Genomic DNA, 20,760 nt, shown 5'->3' with positions numbered 1-20,760 from the left:
TATGTATGTGTGATATCATTTTGTTTACAGCATTGATTTTACTCATGTGGCACGTGATGAAATGTTATTTTATTTAGGAATTTTATTCAGGGACATTGTACAATTAAACATGAACCTTGTATAAAAACATCGAGAGATGCATTGTACCAGGTTTTTGCACAATTGCCATTTTCCGCCTGTAATGGCCAGGTAGATAGGTTATATTAATAACAGAATCCAATGCAAATGGAATACAAAACGCCAGGTTATACAATTTTACAAAAATTATCATTCACATTTCCCACCCCGCCTCATTACGATAATTTGCTAATATCACACACACACACACACACACACACACACACACACACACACACACACACAAACATAGTGCATCTCACTATCTTTGTGGGGACCTGTCATTGACATAATGCATTCCCTAGCCCCTTACCCTAACCTTAACCATCCCAACTAAATGCCTAACCTTAACCCTTACCCTCACCCTAACCAGAACCTAATTCTAACCCTAATCCTAAAACCAAGTCTTAACCCTCAAACAGCCCTTTAAAGTTGTGGGGTCCAGCATTTTGGCCCCACAAAGTTGTCCGGACCCCACGAGTATACTGGACTCCCGGTTTATGGACCCCACGAATATAGTAAAACAAGAACACACATGCACACACGCACGCATGCACGCATGCACACACACACACACACACACACACACACACACACACACACACATACAAAATTACTTTAAAAATGTATTTGAAATGATTTAACCTTTATGTATTTTGTGTAGTTTTTTGAAAAAAGTGTTTTATGCAATTGAAAACTGAAAGACTGGCAAATAGCTTAGGGTTTAGTAGATTTGGTGTGTAGTTTCTCTCTTTGAGTGAAAAGTTTCGAAAATTGTGTGGCAAGATTTTGTGTGTCTCTACTGGCCTCAGGTGGCCACAGCAAGAAATTACACCTGAAAACGTTTTATTCAATTCAATGTTATTTATGGTATCAAATCATAACAAGAGTTATCTCAAGACACTTTACAGATAGAGTAGATTATATTATAGAGCTGAGGAACTTGCTGCTGAAGCCTGGAGCTGTCCTAACTTCTTCAGAGCCATGGGCAGCCACCCACCATGCAGCAGCCAGGGACCAACTGAGGCCAGCGTTTTGCTCAAAGGCAATGGAAATGATTATGCCTAACACTGACTTACACTATACATACACTATATTTAAATTAACCACCACCAATACAGATTGTACTAAAGCCTTTTTTTTTATTCATTCTATTCTAATTTTAAATATTTGATTCTCTTTTTATACATTTTCTGTGTGTAGCATGGAGAGGGCTATGACTGCATTTCATTGTGCAATCTGCATAATGACAATAACGCTGAACCCTTGAACCTTGAAAACAAAGAGCAGACTGTTTCCTAGAGTCCACCTCCACAGAAATTGAAGAACAGATGTGTGTGAGATGCATTCAAATGGGTTCACCCACTGGGTCATTCCACCCACTGCAGCACATACCATGGTTGTCACAGTCCTGCTCTGAGGCTAGAGGCCTTCAGGCCTTCTGTTGTTCAGATTCTGAGTTAAAGTGTGATACTGACTACATTTACATGCAATGATTATTCTGGTTTTTGCCCTTATTCTGAAAAAGACAATATTCCGATTTATGACCTTACACCAAACAACTTTTCAAGCGATTCCACTGTAGCAGACTAATTTCCAATATCGGAATGATAGGAACTATTAAAAGCAGGTGTTAAGCTGGAAGGGAGAGCAAAGAGAAGAAGAAAGGAGAGAAGCACTCAGAGGAACCAAGAGACCACGGCAAAGAAGGAAAAGGACAGAAGCTGTGACGAATAGCGGACCAGTGGGAAGAGTGAGCGGCATCGAAGGAGCGCCATGGACAAGAGTAGGGGAAGCGACGGGAAAAAGAAGAGGGGTGGTATCGCAATACACCCCTCTTCCAGCTAAGTACCCTCTCATCACTTTCTACCAATTGGTTTTAGCGGAACCCTCGTTTTTAATTGAACATTTTTACCTCTGTGATTTTAGTACTAAAGCTACGTCCTTGTTTTTCATCCCAGGCTGTTTGCCTTTTTACAGAGTCCTAGGCTCTTTTTAACTTAAAGGCATACTATATAACTTTTCCCTCTTCGGTCCCCCTACAAGTTGTCTCATTGGAACTGTAGTTGGAACTGTAGTTCCAATGAGACAACTTGTAGGGGGGACCGAAGAGGGAAAAGTTACATAGTATGCTTTTGGCGTTGTTGACATGTTAACTTTATTTTAGCCTTTTAATATTTAAATTCCAAATTGCTTTTATTTAAAGCTATAGTGCGTAGTTTCTGTCGCCCCCATGAGGAATTCAAAGTAATGACAACAACACTGTCGGTGCATCCACATGATACAAGCCTAACTCCTTGTGTATATAGCTCAAGCTCAACAGTGGGGTTCCAGTTCCGGAAGTAAAAATCAGATTTTCTCCATAAGGATTTTGATTATTAGCCATAATGTCTAAACTATCCAAGGTAGACCGACCACGAGCTACGAGGTTATGAAACAAAAGTTTCTATTCCTGAAGAAGCTAGAAGTCTTTATATTAACCTGGTGTTAAGAAAATCATATTTTATTCGGGATGTTATAGAGAAGTACTACACTACCCACAATCATAAGCGTCTTTGATTGGTGGAGCTCGCTGTTACCATGAAAATGTTTACCACAGCCATGAACATGCAAACAGCTATTGAGCTGCTAAGACTAAGGTCTATGATTGTTGTTTATTGATGATTTGCCATTTTTAAAATGTTTTTTTGCACCGAATCAAATGTTTTATTGTCACGATTTATCTTGTAGCTGGTTGGCTTGGTTCCAAACTTAAAACTCTTTATACACTCAATAAAATTATAACCGCAACACTTTTGTTTTTGCCCCCATTTTTTATGAGCTAAACTCAAAGATCTAAGACTTGTTCTATGTATTTCTCTCAAAAATTGTTCACAAATCTGTCTAAATCTGTGTTGGTGAGCACTTCTCCTTTGCCGAGAAAATCCATCCACCTCACAGGTGTGGCATATCAAGATGCTGATTAGACAGCAGGATTATTGCACAGGTGTGACTTAGGCTGGCCACAATAAAAGACCACTCTAAAATGTGCAGTTTTGTCACACAGCACAATGCCATAGATGTCCCAAGTTTTGAGGGAGCGTGGAAGTGGCATGCTGACTGCAGGAATGTCCACCAGGGCTGTTGCCCGTGAATTGAATGTCCATTTCTCTACCATAAGCCGTCTCCAAAGGCGTTTCAGAGAATTTGGCAGTACATCCAACCGGCCTCATGGCTCTTTGGAGAGGTGTTCTCTTCACGGATGAATCCCGGTTTACACTGTACAGGGCAGATGGCAGACAGCGTGTATGGCTTCATGTGGGTGAGAGGTTTGCTGATGTCAACGTTGTGGATCGAGTGGCCCATGGTGGCGGTGGGGTTTTGGTATTGGCAGGCGTATGTTATGGACAACGAACACAGGTGCATGTTATTGATGGCATTTTGAATGCACAGAGATACTGTGACGAGATCCTGAGGCCCATTGTTGTGCCATTCATCCATGACCATCACCTCATGTTACAGCATGATAATGCACGGCTCCATGTTGCAAGGATCTGTACACAATTCCTGGAAGCTGAAAACATCCCAGTTCTTGCATGGCCAGCATACTCACTGTTTGGGATGCTCTGGATCGGCGTATACGACAGCGTGTTCCAGGTCCTGCCAATATCCAGCAACTTTGCACAGCCATTGAAGAGGAGTGGACCAACATTCCTCAGGCAACAATCAACAACCTGATCAACTCCATGCAAAGGAGATGTTTTGCACTGCGTGAGACACATGGTGGTCACACCAGATACTTATACTGTTTTCAGACCCCCCCCAATACAGTTAAACTGCACATTTTAGAGTGGTCTTTTATTGTGGCCAGCCTAAGGCACACCTGTGCGATAATCCTGCTGTCTAATCAGCATCTTGATATGCCACACCTGTGAGGTGGATGGATTTTCTCGGCAAAGGAGAAGTGCTCACTAACCCAGATTTAGACAGATTTGTGAAATTTTTTTGAGAGAAATAGGTATTTTGTGTACATAGAAAAAGTCTTAGATCTTTGAGTTCAGCTCATAAAAAATGGGGGCAAAAACAAAAGTGTATAATATATGTTGAGTGTATAAGCATTTTCTAATAGAGCAATTAAATAGGGAAAATCACTTCTGGAACCAGAAGGTGTTCAAAAAGTGGGCGGTCATTGTTGAGCTCTATATGTGTTCTTTGAGTTCTTTGTCGGTGTTTGTCGTGATTCCCTGCGTTTCTCCTCATGTTATGTCTTAGTTTTCCAGTATGTTTCACTGTTTGGAGAATAAATAATTTACTACTCAGTTCCTGTATCCTTCCTGTTGCTGTCTTGTCTGCTTTTGGGTCCAAACCTGTGCCAACTGTGACAATGGGGAGAAGGCAAAAGGCTTTGTGTGATATTGCACAGTGATGCAACATTTTTCTTGTTCTTTGTCCACAGTTGTACACTTCAACCTGATTAAACTGCCAAAATCAACACATCTGCCTGTTCCTTTGAGCTTGATTAGGAGGGTGTTAAGCTGTCTGTATATCTGAGTATATGCTTATTTGAGAACAAAACAACCCTAACCCTCCCCAAAAACAAAAACCATGTGACTGAAGTTATGACAACTTGGCCAATAACTCCATCTGCTGAATAAAAAAGTGCAATATAGTTAAACGCTGTGGAATTCTATTATTCCTTTCTATAAACCTCTTATAAATGCACAAATTGAAGTAACTGGCGGAATTACACTTCACTGGAATTGTACCTTATATGATTACATGTGACAAATAAAACTGATTGAATGAACTACAACTGCCCAACAGCAACTTAATATTGCACATATATAATGTTATGGGACTTGCGAGAAACACATAAAAGTGGAAAACAAGAATCGCCCAAAGTGAAGCAGCAAGAAACTACACAGAAAGCATGTGTTAAAAGTAAGTTTTATATTAAAAAAGTAATATCAAACAAAACTTCAATGAAAATCTTGTAACACATTAAATCACGACTGTACAGATCATAAGTAGACAGTGATTATGTTTGAATGGCAACCAACACCTCTGACATGTTGACTATAGCAATTAACACACATTATTAAAGGTATACTGAATGTCTGTCACACTTTGTCCTATGGGAAGATGACATCTTTAAAGGAACACGCCGACTTATTAGCACTTTGTCGTTATCCTCGAGTTAGATAAGTCCATACATACCCTTCTCATCTCCGTGCGTGTTGTAACTCTGTCTGACGCCCCCACCGCTAGCTAAGTCTAGCTTAGCACAGATCCTGGAGGTAACCGGTTCCAACTAGCCTACTGCTCCCAATAAGTGACAAAATAACACCAACATGTTCCTATTTACATGTTGTGATTTGTATAGTCACAGCGTGTACAAATAACAAGGTCATATGTGACACAGCCATCTTCTAACCGTATACATACTGGGAACTATATTCTCAGAAGGTGAAGCACTGCTACTTCTGCTACTTGGGCGGAGTGATTCCTGGAACCGGTTACCTCCAGGATCTGTGCTAAGCTAGGCTAGCGGTGGGGGCATCAGACAGAGTTACAACATGTACAGAGATGAGAAGGGTATGTATGGACTTATCTAGGGAATAAGCTAAAGTCCCAATAAGTCGCCGTGTTCCTTTAAAGTATTCATTTGATTTTACATACAGGCAGTTTTCTTAGTTTTGCCTTCCAAGGCTGTAATTTTCAGTTCAGAGAAATTGATGTGCCACTCCTGGCTTCAGGTGGCCCAGGACACGGCTCAACTTCTTTCTCTCATGTCACCTGTCCCTCGCTTCAGCGTGTGGACGACATCATTTACCTTCTTCCCCTCTTCTGAAGGGGCAAGTCGTTGCCTTACAGTCAGTTTGTTCGTCTCTTGGGCAAATGGACAGCTGCCTCAAGAGAGAGACTGTCACAACGGATGCCTGCCTCTTAGGATGAGGTGTGGTGTTTTCAGAACAGGACAGCTCAGGGCCAGTGGTCTGCTCAGGACCGCATCGAGTACGTCAACGTGGTAGAGCTACGGGCTCTGCACCTAGCTCTCAAGCACTTCCTACCATGATTGTGAAGGATGTGCTTGTCCGGTCGGACAACACCTTGACTGTCTTCAATATAAACCATCAGGGAGGCACCAAATCCATGTAGTTACTGCGGGTGTCCCAGGCTCTTCTGACGTCAGCAGGACCTAAAACCTCATGGGTATCTCCGAGCACATTCTCAAGATATTACAGGTTGAATGTTGCCCCCCTTCCATTGGGCATGGTTCTTTGTCTGAGTTTCTCTGCTTCATCTTTATGAGGTAGGTACTCAGGCAACACATTCTCACTCCCAACTCGTCATATACCGACGCTTGTATAAGACCCCTCGGCATCATTTTTTAACATGCAGGGTAAAAACACTCAGGGTTAGGGAAAGATTGTGGGTGGGGTTAAAAAATGTACGTTTAAGTGACACGTGGAACAAGAATGGGACAAGAACCCCGGTCTCCTGGGTGAAAGTCCTGTGTTGTTTGACCCATCCCCCCCCCAACCAACCTCCTTATGTGGATTTTCAGTCTTCAATACTACTCGCTACCGTTGTCGCTCTTCATACTATGGTGTCGCGGTCAAGCTGCTACTATACCCGGTGCGTCCCATACGGACACTAAAAGGTGCTTTGTGCATCGGTATCTGACGCTGAGCGCCACTGACCAAGTGTCAGTATTCGATGAGTTGGGAGTTAAACTGGGTTGACTCAGGATTCCTCGTGGCTTTGTTGTTATAAGTCATCTAATGTTAGCGGCCTCTGGCGGTCAGTAAGGATGTAATAGAACAAAAGTTACAAACATAACTACGGTTCTATGGATCCTAAATGACCACCAGAGTTTTCAGTCACTTTTGTGACCCAGGAGAAGATTCTGTAGGAATAATTTTGTGGAAGACACCGGAGGTTATACCAGAGCCTGAGGTCACACATGACTTGGATATAAATACTCCACCTGGGCACGCGCGAGACGGAAGATTTTCAGTGTTAAGCACTCACATGTGTCTTTTTCCATGGCGAAAAGTCTATAGGGAAAAATCTTTTGGGCCAGAGGGCATCAAGTGACAGGCCTGGAGTTGCAATTCCATAGTTTGGCCACTATGTTTAATTTGCTTCAAAACCACGCACATTTCCTATGGGCCTGACTTTCAGCGGTTGCTGGCAGTGCTGTTTTTGATTGGTCCAGCATGTGACAAAGGTGACTAAAACAAACCCAACAACAGTAACCACCAATGTACTACTGCATCTTTATCAATTAGGACAACCAATACTTTAAAAACAAACCAACATGTTCAGGCCCTCATTGCTATTTGGGGAAAGGAGGTCACTCTGAGGGAGCTTTTTAACCAAAAGGTAGATCAGAAGATTTCTCAGTGATACAACACACAGCCAAACAGTGCAGGAAAACAAATTATAAAGATGAAACAAGAAAACAGAAACACAAAGGATCACAATGCACACAGCTGACCAAAATGAAAAAAATATGATGGAGTTTAATGAGCTTGACTCATTTTGAGCTATTAACTGGCTTGTGACGGCCCCAACAGTGACTTAGATTCTCTGTTGGTGTAAAAACCAGATGGGTAACTTCACTCGCATACCAAACAGGTCATAAAAATTACATATTTGGTCCCACCATAGCCTTTTCCTAGTACATATCTGAAATACATTAGTTTGAAAAATACTCTGAAAACACAAGGAAGAACTTAGTATGAAAATGCTGATGTTCCAGGCTTTTAAGTTCATGCAGCTGCAAAGTTTTTGACAGTATATATCTCTCTCATTCATTTAGATTTGATTAATGCGGATCTGTAGTTTTTACAGTGAAGGTTACGCAAAAAAGGATGAACATTACTTTCCTCACAGGAGGTTACCTATTCAGTCTCAGTTACCATGATGTTGTGCTCCATTTAAAGTAAGCCACTGTGAGTAAAAAGCCAAAGACAAGCTTTAGGAGTTAGCTTGCTAACACACTGCAGCTGAATGTGACAGATCCACTGCTGGTGCTTAGATTCTGTATGATCAGCGTCCTCAGAAGTCTTTATCCCAGCCAGAGAGTTCATCAGGAGGCTCCTCTGTCTCAGGAGGAAACATGTCAAAGTAACTGTGATCCATCGGCCCCTTTAGCTGCAGAAACAAGGAAAGTGATCATGAAATCATTGCATTTTGTCAGCATGGGCTCACTCACATCTTTCTCATTGACAGAGCTGCATTTCCATTGCACATCCTCTTATAAAACACATGTATTTAAAGTTAACACTTGTCAGGGACAGTTTGGTTTCTTTTATACATTTGGCCACAATAACAAGATGTATGTTTGGAGGAGGAAAAGCGAGAAGGCGAGGACTTCAAGCTTAACATTGTACCAACTAACAAGCATGGTGGTGGGATCATGCGTGGAAGTGGAAGTTATGAAGGAGGAAGATTACATATAATTCCTCAGGACCATCAGCTACGCCACGTCTGCTAGAGGGAGCTGAGGTGGAGGCTGTACAATCATACATATACCTCGGGCTGTGGCTGGATAATAAAGTGGACTGGACAACACACACCAGCCACCTGTACAGAAAGACACAAAGCAGGTTGTACTTCCTGAGGAGACTTTCAACATCTGCAGCAAACTGCTGTTGATGTTTTACCAGTCTGTGGTTACCAGCGTCCTCTTCTACACTGTGGTGTGCTGGGGGGGCAGCATATCCAAGAAGGACACCTCTGACTGGATAAACTGATCAGGCGGGCCGGCTCTGTGGTCGGCATGAAGCTGGACTCACTGGTGACGGTGGCAGAGAGGAGGATATTGGACAAACTGCTGGACATTACTGACAATGCCAGCCACCCCCTGCACACCGTCATCAGCAACCAGAGGAGCCTGTTCAGTGGAAGGCTGCTCCTTCCCAAGTGTAGGACCAACAGACTCAAGAACTCCTTTGTCCCTCATGCCATCATACTTTACAACTCCTCACTCGGGGGAGGAGGAAATAGAATAAATAGGGTAGAGGACAGAACAGAACAGAACAGGAAGGAAGGGAAGGACTGGTAGCCATTCATTCACTGTGCAATAAATTAATAATCTACTCGCATACATACCTGGACACTCTAACTGCTCTTAACTGCTAATTTATGCTAAATGTCATTTATTTTTTAACTGTATAATAACACAATACCATACACAGTCCTATCTATCTATCTATATATATATATACATATATATATATATATATATATATATATATATATCTTTATTTATCTGTAGTGTATTGTTGTTTACTGTTTGTTTACTTTTTGTAAAAAATATTAGCTAAAAGTTTATTGTTATTGTTATACTGTATTTTTTCTATACTGTATTTTTTATACCTCTTTATTTAAAGAGTGTTTTGTAAACTGCTAAAATCTGCTGCTGGATATCTAATTTCCTTGCAGGAGTCATCCCAAAAGGATCAATAAAGAGAAGTCTAAGTCTAAGAAGTCTAAGTCTAGTCTACAAAGGTGCATCTCAGATACAACTGGGTGTTCCAGCCATAGACTGTAAAAATAGTGGACGTAGCAGCAGTGATGTCACCCATTGGTTTGTGGACTGCCGTTTTGAAGCCTTGAGTTTGACAATTTGGGCGTTGCCATCTTGGTTTTTTGAAACTGGACATGCTGATTTTTAACGAGAGGGTGGAGCTGGGGAGGATGACGCGGCCAAGCCAGTGGTGTTTATGGTTGCAATGAAGCTGCGCTAAGCTAAACGCTAAAGAGGGACAGTTGCAGATCTTCAACCCTTCTGGAGAAAGTCATCCAGTGGAGATTTACTGGACCGGACCTCTGGTACTGCTGCTTTTCATTTGCATATACGGCAGTACAGAAAATCGGCAAACTTTCCCTTAAGTTACCAGCTCATGATAGAGGTAGCTAGCTAGCTTGGTTGGCAGAATGCTGAACAAGACATTTTCAGGGGACAAAATGTTCCAGTTAACTTTGACGAAGTGAAAACACACAGTGAGAGGGTCAAAGTTTAAGATGAAAACATGGACAACACCTAAAAACAAGTTGAGGTCTATTTTAATGTCCAGAGTGCCTTGGTTAGCATTGCTAAGCCTCTATCCTGATTGACAGGACAGCAAATAGCCACACCCCTAAAACATCCCCTGCTTCATCTTCTGTTTGAAAAATAAATGGGTTCATAATTTACAAATGAACATCATGCTGTATTGAAGAAGACTTGAAACTAGCAGTTGAGGCCATAAACGTATTATAAAAATGTTATCTGAGGTAAAAAAATCAAGTGAGTTTTGTTACCAGTGGAGTCACCCCTCACTGACAATTAGATTAGATAGAATCTTGAATGGGGGAAGAATAGAATGTCTCTGATTGTTGATTGTTAGGAAACAAAGGTCATAGTTTTACCTCTCTCCTCAATGGAGACAGCAGCTTGTGACGCCTCAAACCCTCCCAGTTAAAGCCCTGGAACCACCTATAAAACAAAAAAAACTTTAAAGTTGGACTTCATTTGAGACTACAACTTCTATTATGTTCTGACAATGTAACCTTACACCACATCACTATTTGGTGGAGAGTTTAACGACACTTTTCTTAATCGAAATAGAAACCACATGGTGCACCTACTAGTTTAAGCTTTTTGGGTCATTCACTGAACATTGAAAATTTTAAGTGAAGTGAACTGTACTGCACAGTACAGTTTACTTTGGAAGATTAAACCCTGAACAATCTGAATGCAACATGACATGACATCAAATCCCAAGGCTACAACCACAGACCTGTAATGGGTTTACCTGGGTAAAGCTCTGTGTCACACATTCTATTATAAGTGTGGCACTCTCACAGCAGGGTGGGACACTGTCCAAATCTAATTTCTGATTCATTCAGCAGAACTAAATCCATCAATCCATCCATCCATCCATCTTCATCCGCTTATCCGGGGTCGGGTCGCGGGGGTAGCAGCTCCAGCAGGGGACCCCAAACTTCCCTTTCCCGGGCCACATTAACCAGCTCCGACTGGGGGATCCCGAGGCGTTCCCAGGCCAGGTTAGAGATATAATCCCTCCACCTAGTCCTGGCCTCCTCCCAGCTGGACGTGCCTGGAACACCTCCCTAGGGAGGCGCCCAGGGGGCATCCTTACCAGATGCCCGAACCACCTCAACTGGCTCCTTTCGACGCAAAGGAGCAGCGGCCCTACTCCGAGCTCCTCACGGATAACTGAGCTTCTCACCCTATCTCTAAGGGAGACGCCAGCTACCCTCCTGAGGAAACCCATTTCGGCCGCTTGTACCCTGGATCTTGTTCTTTCGGTCATGACCCAGCCTTCATGACCATAGGTGAGGGTAGGAACAAAAACTGACCGGTAGATTGAGAGCTTTGCCTTCTGGCTTAGCTCTCTTTTCGTCACAACGGTGCTGTGCCGATTCTCCGACCAATCTCCCGCTCCATTGTCCCCTCACTCGCGAACAAGACCCCAAGGTACTTGAACTCCTTCACTTGGGGTAAGGACTCATTCCCTACCTGGAGAAGGCACTCCATCGGTTTCCTGCTGAGAACCATGGCCTCCGATTTAGAGGTGCTGATCCTCATCCCAGCCGCTTCACACTCGGCTGCGAACCGATCCAGTGAGTGCTGAAGGTCACAGGCCGATGATGCCATCAGGACCACATCATCTGCAAAAAGCAGCGATGAGATCCCCAGCCCACCGAACTGCAACCCCTCTCCACCCCGACTACGCCTCGATATCCTGTCCATAAATACTACAAACAGGATTGGTGACAAAGCGCAGCCCTGGCGGAGGCCAACTCTCACCTGAAACGAGTCCGACTTACTGCCGAGAACCCGGACACAGCTCTCGCTTTGGTCGTACAGAGATTGGATGGCCCTGAGAAGGGACCCTCTCACCCCGTACTCCCGCAGCACCTCCCACAGTATCTCCCGGGGCACCCGGTCATACGCCTTCTCCAGATCCACAAAACACATGTAGACTGGTTGGGCATACTCCCAGGCTCCCTCCAGGATCCTTGCGAGAGTAAAGATCTGGTCCGTTGTTCCATGACCAGGACGGAATCCGCATTGTTCCTCTTCAACCTGAGATTCGACTATCGACCGAACCCTCCTTTCCAGCACCTTGGAGTAGACTTTACCGGGGAGGCTGAGAAGTGTGATACCCCTGTAATTGGCACACACCCTCTGGTCCCCCTTTTTAAAAAGGCGAACCACCACCCCGGTCTGCCACTCCTTAGGCACCATCCCAGACTTCCACGCAATGTTGAAGAGCCGTGTCAACCAAGACAACCCCTCCACACCCAGAGCTTTAAGCATTTCTGGACGGATCTCATCAATTCCTGGGGCTTTGCCACTGTGGAGTTCTTTAACTACCTCAGCAACCTCCACCTGGGAAATTGATGCCAATCCCCCCTCATCCTCCAGCTCTGCCTCTACCATAGAGGGCGTATTAGTCGGATTTAGGAGTTCCTCAAAGTGCTCCTTCCACCGCCCTATTACCTCCTCAGTTGAGGTCAACAGCGTCCCATCCTTACTGTACACAGCTTGGATGGTTCCCCGCTTCCCCCTCCTGAGGTGGCGAACGGTTTTCCAGAAGTACCTTGGTGCCGACCGAAAGTCCTTCTCCATGTCTTCTCCAAACTTCTCCCACACACGCTGCTTTGCCTCTTTCACGGCAGAGGCTGCAGCCCTCCGGGCCCTTCGGTACCTTGCAACTGCCTCCAGAGTCATCTGGGATAACATATCCCGGAAAGACTCCTTCTTCAGTCGGACGGCTTCCCTGACCTAAGACCACAGCTCCTCACCGCAGCTTCAGCAATGGAAACTTTGAACATTGTCCACTCGGGTTCAATGCCCCCAGCCTCCACAGGGATGCACGAAAAGCTCCGCCGGAGGTGTGAGTTGAAAGTCTGTCGGACAGGGGCCTCCTCCAGACGTTCCCAATTTACCCGCACTACCCGTTTGGGCTTACCAGGTCTGTCCAGAGTCTTCCCCCACCCCCTGACCCAACTCACCACCAGATGGTGATCGGTTGACAGCTCCGCCCCTCTCTTCACCCGAGTGTCCAAAACATACGGCCTCAGATCAGATGAAACGATTATAAAATCGATCATTGACCTTTGGCCTAGGGTGCTCTGGTACCAAGTACACTTATGAGCATCCCTATGTTCGAACATGGTGTTCGTTATAGACAATCCATGACTAGCACAGAAGTCCAACAACAAACAACCACTCTGGTTTAGATCAGGGAGGCCGTTCCTCCCAATCACGCCTCTCCATGCATCTCCGTCATTACCCACGTGCGCGTTGAAGTCCCCCAGCAGAACTATGGAGTCCCCGACTGGAGCCCCATGCAGGACTCCACTCAAGGTCTCCAAGAAGGCCGAATACTCCGAACTCTTGTTTGGTGCATATGCACAAACAACAGTCAGAGTTTTCCCCCCCACAACCCGCAGGCGTAGGGAGGCGACCCTCTCGTCCACCGGGTTAAACTCCAATGTAGCGGCGCTCAGCCGGGGGCTTGTGAGTATCGCCACACCCGCCCGGCGCCTCACACCCTTGGCAACTCCGGAGAAGAAAAGAGTCCAACCTCTATCCAGGAGTATGGTTCCAGAACCAAGACTGTGCGTAGAGGTAAGCCCCACCAGATCTAACCGGTAGCGCTCCACCTCCCGCACAAGTTCCGGCTCCTTCCCCCACAGAGAGGTGACATTCCACGTCCCCAGAGCCAGCCTCTGCTGCCCGGGTCTGGTCCGTCGAGGCCCCTGACCTTCACTGCCACCCATGTGGCAGCGCACCCGACCCCAGCGGTTCCTCCCACAGGTGGTGGGCCCATGGGATGGAGAGATGTCCGCCACGTAGCTTTTTCGGGCTGTGCCCGGCCGGGCTCCGTGGCAAACCCGGCCACCAGACGCTCGCTGACGAGCCCTCCATCTGGGCCTGGCTCCAGCCGGGGGCCCCGGGCTTCCTCCGGGCAGGGTCACTTCATCCCTTCCTCGATTTTTCATAGGATTTTTGAACCATTCTTTGTCTGGCCCCTCACCTGAGACCACTTTGCCTTGGGAGACCCTATCAGTAGCACAAAGCTCCAGACAACACAGCCCTCAGGTTCATAGGGACACACAAACCTCTCCACCACGATAAGGTGATGGTTCCCGGAGAAGTATATCCATCAATGATAAACAAATAAACATACATTTTCCAAACTTGCCGAACACAGATATCAGGTGATAATCTTTAATAAATTTGTCGGCTGACTCTCTCATATTAATGACCATTACTAGTCATCACAAAGAGCTGAAACAGGACAGAAGCAGACCTGTGTCTTTATCTCTGTTTCTAGTTGTCTGCACATTAGGATTTGTCTTCTAACAGTCCTATTCAAGCAAACAAGCAAAGTAAAATGAGACATGTTTTGTGGCAATAATCTGTCAAATAAGCAAAAAAATGTGTCATCATTGAAATATTGACGTCATATTTATTCAAAAATAATTACTATGAGAAACAAAGACAGAGATGAGTGAAATGAAATGAAAGACAAATTCAAAATCTTCCAACACTGTTAGTCATCACACAATAAAATGTGCCAAAAGGTGGGTAAGCATTCCTATGGAAGCCCAGTATTACAAGTACATAAATCTACTCTGACAGGCACCACCATTCTCTAACCCAGACCTAACGCACCTTTAACCCTAACATCCTACTCCTACTTGGATGGCCAAGCAAAGAGCAGATACCCTGTGGCTTGACCCTGCCTTATACCTACATTATACCTGCGGTATGGCTCACTCGGTAGAGTTGTCTAGTAATTAGAGGGTTCCTGGATCAATTCCCAATTTATGAGCAGATTGGCAGATTGGCTTATGAGCAGATTGGCACCTTGCATGGCAGCCTCTGCCTTCAGTGTATGAATGTGTGTGTGAATGGGTACATTTTGGCATGTTGAGTTGGCAATTTGAGTGGTCGGTGGGTTAGAAAAGCACCATATAAATATACTCTATTTACTAATAGGTTTGATAGGCAGTTTCATCTGAATGCTATGGCCTGCTCAGTAGTCCACCCGTCATCCCTGCTTATCTAGTTCCACTAGTCTCACCAACAGCCCTACCACAGCCAACAGCCATTAGTTATATCAGAAAACCTTTAACGCTATACTGTTACAGTAAAAGCCCTGCATTGAAAATGTTACTTAAGTAAAAGTATGTAGGTATGATCAGGAAAATAATCTAAAGTATTAAAAGTAAAAGTATTCAATGCAAAACTAGTAACTAAAGCTGTAAAATGTACAATATTTCTCTCTGAAATGTAGCGGAGTAGAAGTAGAAAGTGGCATGAAAAGAAAAGACTCAAGTAAAGTACAAATACCTCAACATTTGAATAAATGTACCTATTTACATTCCAATACTGGTGTTTAGATTGTAAAAATATAAATTATTCTTTGTGTGAATGATGTATAGCCAACATTCTTTTTTCCTCTATTGTATATATGTGTTCCCTTAGGGAAATGCTGTATTGTCTATTTCAACTGTTTTTCTATTTAAAATAAATAGTCAAATACATTTTTGTTATGTTTTTCTTTCTTTTTTATGTTTTATGCCATTATAACTTTGTTATACTGCTCAAAAGACATTTAGCCAGACTTGCAGATAGAATGAAAAATGAGCTCACAGTGAGTAATAATGTGACAGGAGCAAAAAACGTAAAAAAAATGGCTTGGTTTTTGGAAGGTTAAATCCTATCCAGACCTACGCAAAGAGCAGACCCTGGACAGCATGGCCGGCCTTATATTTACATTGGATCAATAGAGTGTATAAGTAAAGCCAGAACATCTGGATCGCCCCCTGGTGGCTGGCTGCAATATTGGTCATAAGCTCCACTCCCCACTTTGATCACTAATGCGCAGACTGGCTAAAAATTTCAAGACGGCAGCACCTGTATCTGCGATATTTTGGCTTCATTTTGTACGGTGGGAAGAACACGCCATCCATCTTTATATACAGTTTATGAATTGTATCTGCTCAGGTTAAAGCACCATGGCTGGCCCAACATCGCCAGAACAAATCACAAATCTGAATCAGTTATCAAAAAATGCCTCAAACAGAATTGCCAACTCTGGTCCTATGAAAGTAGCTCGCACTAGCTACAAAAGTCGCTAAAAGTTGTCAGATAAGGTCATGCACTCATTTGCATATTGGTGACATCATTGCATTTGCATAAAGTTTAGTGGTTGTGTCGGTTACAGCGAGGGAGAGATCACCTAAAGCCATGTAAAAGGTAGATAGAAAAATCTTCAAATAATCACAAACTCACTACAGGGACATCATGTAGTATGGAAGTTCCAATCCAGAGAGTTTTAGAGTGAGAGTGTCAACGTAACCATAGAAACTCACTACAACTGAACTCCCACTCCTTCGACAAGCGGCGTCCTGCTGCCTGCCCCACACCTACTGACTGGCTGAGAAAACAGTATGAATTCACAGACAATATGACTTTGTGTGTGAGTGTAAGAGTGCACGCAAGTCTACAGGGTCATCAGGTGGCCACCCTTTCAGTAAATGGTGTTTGGTTGAGACACTGAGAAGACTCAAAAGTAGGGCTGAAATTCCTCGAATAATTCGATAACAAAAAATCATCGAAGCAAAATTCTTTGCCTCGAAGCTTTGTTAAATCAACGTAATTAAGGTTGTACGGCTCACTGTGTTTCCGCACGGAGGATAATTACTAGCGCACACAACAGGTTGACACTTCTGTGGACACAAGACCGTTTATATACCGTCTATGCACGAGACGGCCCAGATTACAAATGAATGAAGAAGAAGATAGCGAGTCCAAGAGAAGAGACAGGCGAGAGAAAACGACAGAAAGTTTGGGATCATTTTAAGCTGCAAACATGCTGCTACAACATCTTTGTAGAAAACATCCAGTGTACTCATCCATTCCACGGAGCGAACCCGACACCAGGTAGCTAACTAACGTCTGCTGCTCTCGTCCACCGCGCTGTTTTACACAACTAGCCTACAGCATGCTACTCTGCCAATAGCGATGTATCACCAACAAACTAAAACAAGAGCTGTCGGTTTGTAGTCTAACTGTTTATTAGTTTGCAACTAATCTTTGGAAACTTAGCTGCTGCCGGAGACAAACCGGCTCCTCCCCCCAGCATGGCCACTTAATATGCACGTGAATGACGTCATCATGCCGGTGATGTCTGCATTCTTTATTCTTTCTCCTCACTTAGTATTAGCCTTCTGAAAATGTGTCCCCCAGGACAGTGTAGTTGAACAGCCCTGCTGTATGCTTTGTACCGTCACATCTACCCTCTGGTTAGTGAACAGCTCTTTACATATCCAGTGCAAAGAGCCAGAGGCAAGAAGGGGAAGGCGGTGAAAAATATTAACATTTGGGCCACCAAAAATGTACTGAATTTGGCAATAAAAAATGTTGCTTTTTCAAAAAGAAACTGTCTTTTGTATATATACAAAAGACAGGTTTCCTTTTTTTTTTAGTACACAGCAATAATAAATATTTACTATTGCTGTTTACTAAGTATTTCTTATCCGATTACTCGATTAATCGGTAGAATACTCGATTACTAAAATAATCGATAGCTGCAGCCCTACTCAAAAGCGTTCCAGTGTCAAACACACACTCAACACAACCCTCATGCAAGTTATATTCTTGTCTGCATCACTAGCTCACACCATCAGCTAACAGCATGCCAGACAACAACCAGCTATCAACATGTCAAGCTAACTAGCATGTTGCTATCACCAGCAGCATGCTGCTCAACCCAACAAACAAGCAATCATCCTCCACGTTAAGCTTACTACCATGCTAACAGCATTTTAACATTATAAGCATATTGCTTAAGCCACCAAATAAACCAAACAACAAACGTGTTTAGCAATGTAGCATGCTAACAGAATGTAACAACACCTAACATAATGGAAACAGAAACACCATGGCAGGATGGTTAGGCTATCTACTGACCAACCAACCAACCAACCGACCAACAGTCCAACCAACCAACCAACCAACCGACCTACCTCAGCATGCACCATACACCTTTTTTCACAACATCACCAGTTAACATTACAGGATTAATCAGGGAAATTATAAAAATCATGTGGAAGTTTCTATATCTATGCAGTTGTTTGATTTTTATAAACTTAATCCAAAATATTAATGAATGGACAAGAATGGAGACTGATATTGTTTGGAAAGTAAACATACTTGTGTTTCTTTATGTCAATGATGCCATTCTTTTTGTTTCCCAGCCTCTCCACTGGGTTTAGCCTGTGAGGAAAAGAAATAGAAGTTTAGCCTATTTTAGTTTAATGTCAGGATTAACAACCCTTTTGATGTTCTGTTTAGAAAGAAACATCCAGGTAACTTGACACAAATATGAATAAATTAGTCTAACACATATGACTTAATAAAGCATCAGCAGCATCTACACACGACAAAATAAATATAAATAATTTTTTTTGCTTTGATTCACCGTACTTGCAGAGTCTCCGGATGAGGTCGTCTGGACGCTTCCCTATTCTCTTAGGGAAATCCACCTTCTCAATGCCATGGAGGACCATGGTGTAAATCTTTATGGGGTCTGAGCCAGCAAAGGGTGGGCTGGAACAGAAACAGCTTTTCAGATTTCCTGTTTATTGCAAAGGTAAAACTTCACAACAATGTTCAAAGGATGAGTTTACCATTTTGGGAATCATGTTTATTTGCTTTCTTTCTGAGAGTAAGATTAGAAGACCAAAGTCTCATGTCACAAATCGCAAATCGTCTTAGACTTTAGACAGAGCCACGCTGGTTGTTTCTACCTGCTTCCAACCTTTATGCTAAGCTAGGCTAACCCAGCCTGACTCCAGCTCTGCATTTAACACACAGATTGGTATCTTCTCATCTCATTGTCTGAAAGAAAGCGAACAAGTGTATTTCTCAAAATGTTGAGCTATTCTTTCAAAGACACAATGCAATACTAAATGTCATGGAAAGCTGCAATACAATTAGCGTAACTGGACTTAATTAATCATCAAAAGGCCTCACTGGTACCTCACTGACAGAAAACAGTAGTGTCAGGGACTCTATTCGAACCTGACAGCATGTAGATGATGAATAACCCTAATTATTCATCATCTACATTCTTTCTCTGGGTCTCAGATTGAATTGCTATGTTGATGACACTAAACTGCCTTGGTGTCATCAAATCCATAGTTGTGAAAATCAAATGTATATGCTTTAACATGTTTCAGAAGTACACATCTCAAGAGTAGCAGATTATCTCTAACTGACTCACTTGCCAGTGAGAAGTTCAAATATAAGGATTCCCAAGGACCAGCAATCAGCTCCAAAGTCATGGCCTTTGTTCATAATGACTTCTGGGGCCACATACTCTGGAGTGCCACAGAATGTCCAGGTCTTCTTTCCAAGGCCGATGTTTTTAGCAAAGCCAAAGTCTGCCTGAGAAAATACATAGGACTTAGGAAAACATTACAGATTCATGATGAATAGCAGTCTTTAAAAGACATAACCCTAACAAGTATTTAGAGTGGCTTACCATTTTGACATAACCCTTAGCATCCAGTAGAAGGTTTTCAGGTTTCAGGTCTCTGTAGACGATGCCCATAGTGTGGAGGTAATCAAAGCCCTCTAAGACACAACCAGTACAGAATCTGGTTGTGGGGTCATCAAAATAACTCCTAGTAGGTTATGAAAAGATCAACAAATTAATAGAACCCTATGAGCGTACACAGAGCCGACTAATGGCCAGTTTCAGGAAAACTAGGGCTGTTGCAGTTAATATTTGGGCTCTTAACCCCTGAACCAATGGGACATCCCAGGAACAACTTAATGTAGAGCAGAAGCACATGGCAATCATGGTCTTCCCAACAAAATGTTACTTTGTATAGAGTTTATATGTGATTATAATGTGCGTAATTGCCAGGTGGGTCACGTTCCAACTAATGTACGACAGAGGGAAATTTGTTTGAATTGTCATTCATCAATACTCAAGCTCATATTTTACTGTGTTTAATTATACTGATGTGAGGGCGATCTGGCTGCGACATCTGTCACCCCATTGATCTCTAGGGTTTATTTGTGGGTGTCTTGTGGCTCTGAGATGGAATGGTCACCCCATAACCCGGTGGCTCAATCCCTGGCTCCTACGGCCACATGTCAAAGTGTCCCTGAACCCCAAGTTGCTCAGTGGACGCTGTATGTATAGCTGTCCCCTGCTCCTAATACTTACATGCTAAATGCAGTGATAGAATTTCACTACATTTTACTGTGTGTATGTGACAAATAAGAAATAAAGTTTTTTTTGTACTTGGTCAGATAGAGGCAGCATTCATTGTACTAAACGTAGTGGTGTACAACAAAAGACCCAAAAGAAGAAGATACTCCATGCACACACGTGTGTATATGTGAGTGCACACCTTCCAGTAAAAGAGACAATGGACCGGAGGCAAAGAGGTAGACAGAAAGCAGACTGACGTAGGTTCCAAGACATTGTATTACTCATTCGCATAACAATATTGTTGGCAGTATATTGCATGTTGTGTTGAAATTCATTTATTTCAGAGTTTGAAGAAAAAAAGTTTGTAGAACTTGGCTAGCAGTCAACCTCC

General features: G+C 43.3%; 1 protein-coding gene across 1 annotated transcript in view; it reads right to left on the bottom strand.

Annotated features, from left to right (window-relative positions):
* Positions 1-8,163: 8,163 nt before the first annotated feature.
* Positions 8,164-20,760, bottom strand: part of prkg2l (protein kinase cGMP-dependent 2, like) — a 38,361-nt gene continuing 25,764 nt past the window's right edge. Inside the window, exons 14-19 of the mRNA XM_078273024.1 lie at positions 19,689-19,830; positions 19,428-19,591; positions 18,629-18,751; positions 18,356-18,418; positions 10,522-10,588; positions 8,164-8,259 (exon numbers count right to left, since the gene is read on the bottom strand). Of these exons, the coding sequence (XP_078129150.1) occupies positions 8,164-8,259; positions 10,522-10,588; positions 18,356-18,418; positions 18,629-18,751; positions 19,428-19,591; positions 19,689-19,830 (655 nt within the window). The remainder of the gene's footprint in view (positions 8,260-10,521; positions 10,589-18,355; positions 18,419-18,628; positions 18,752-19,427; positions 19,592-19,688; positions 19,831-20,760) is intronic.

The sequence above is a fragment of the Sander vitreus genome, chromosome 17, assembly GCF_031162955.1.
Source record: "Sander vitreus isolate 19-12246 chromosome 17, sanVit1, whole genome shotgun sequence".
Lineage (NCBI taxonomy): Eukaryota > Metazoa > Chordata > Actinopteri > Perciformes > Percidae > Sander > Sander vitreus.
Note: the sequence above shows the minus strand (reverse complement) of the source record. Positions and strands in the feature narration are given on the sequence as shown.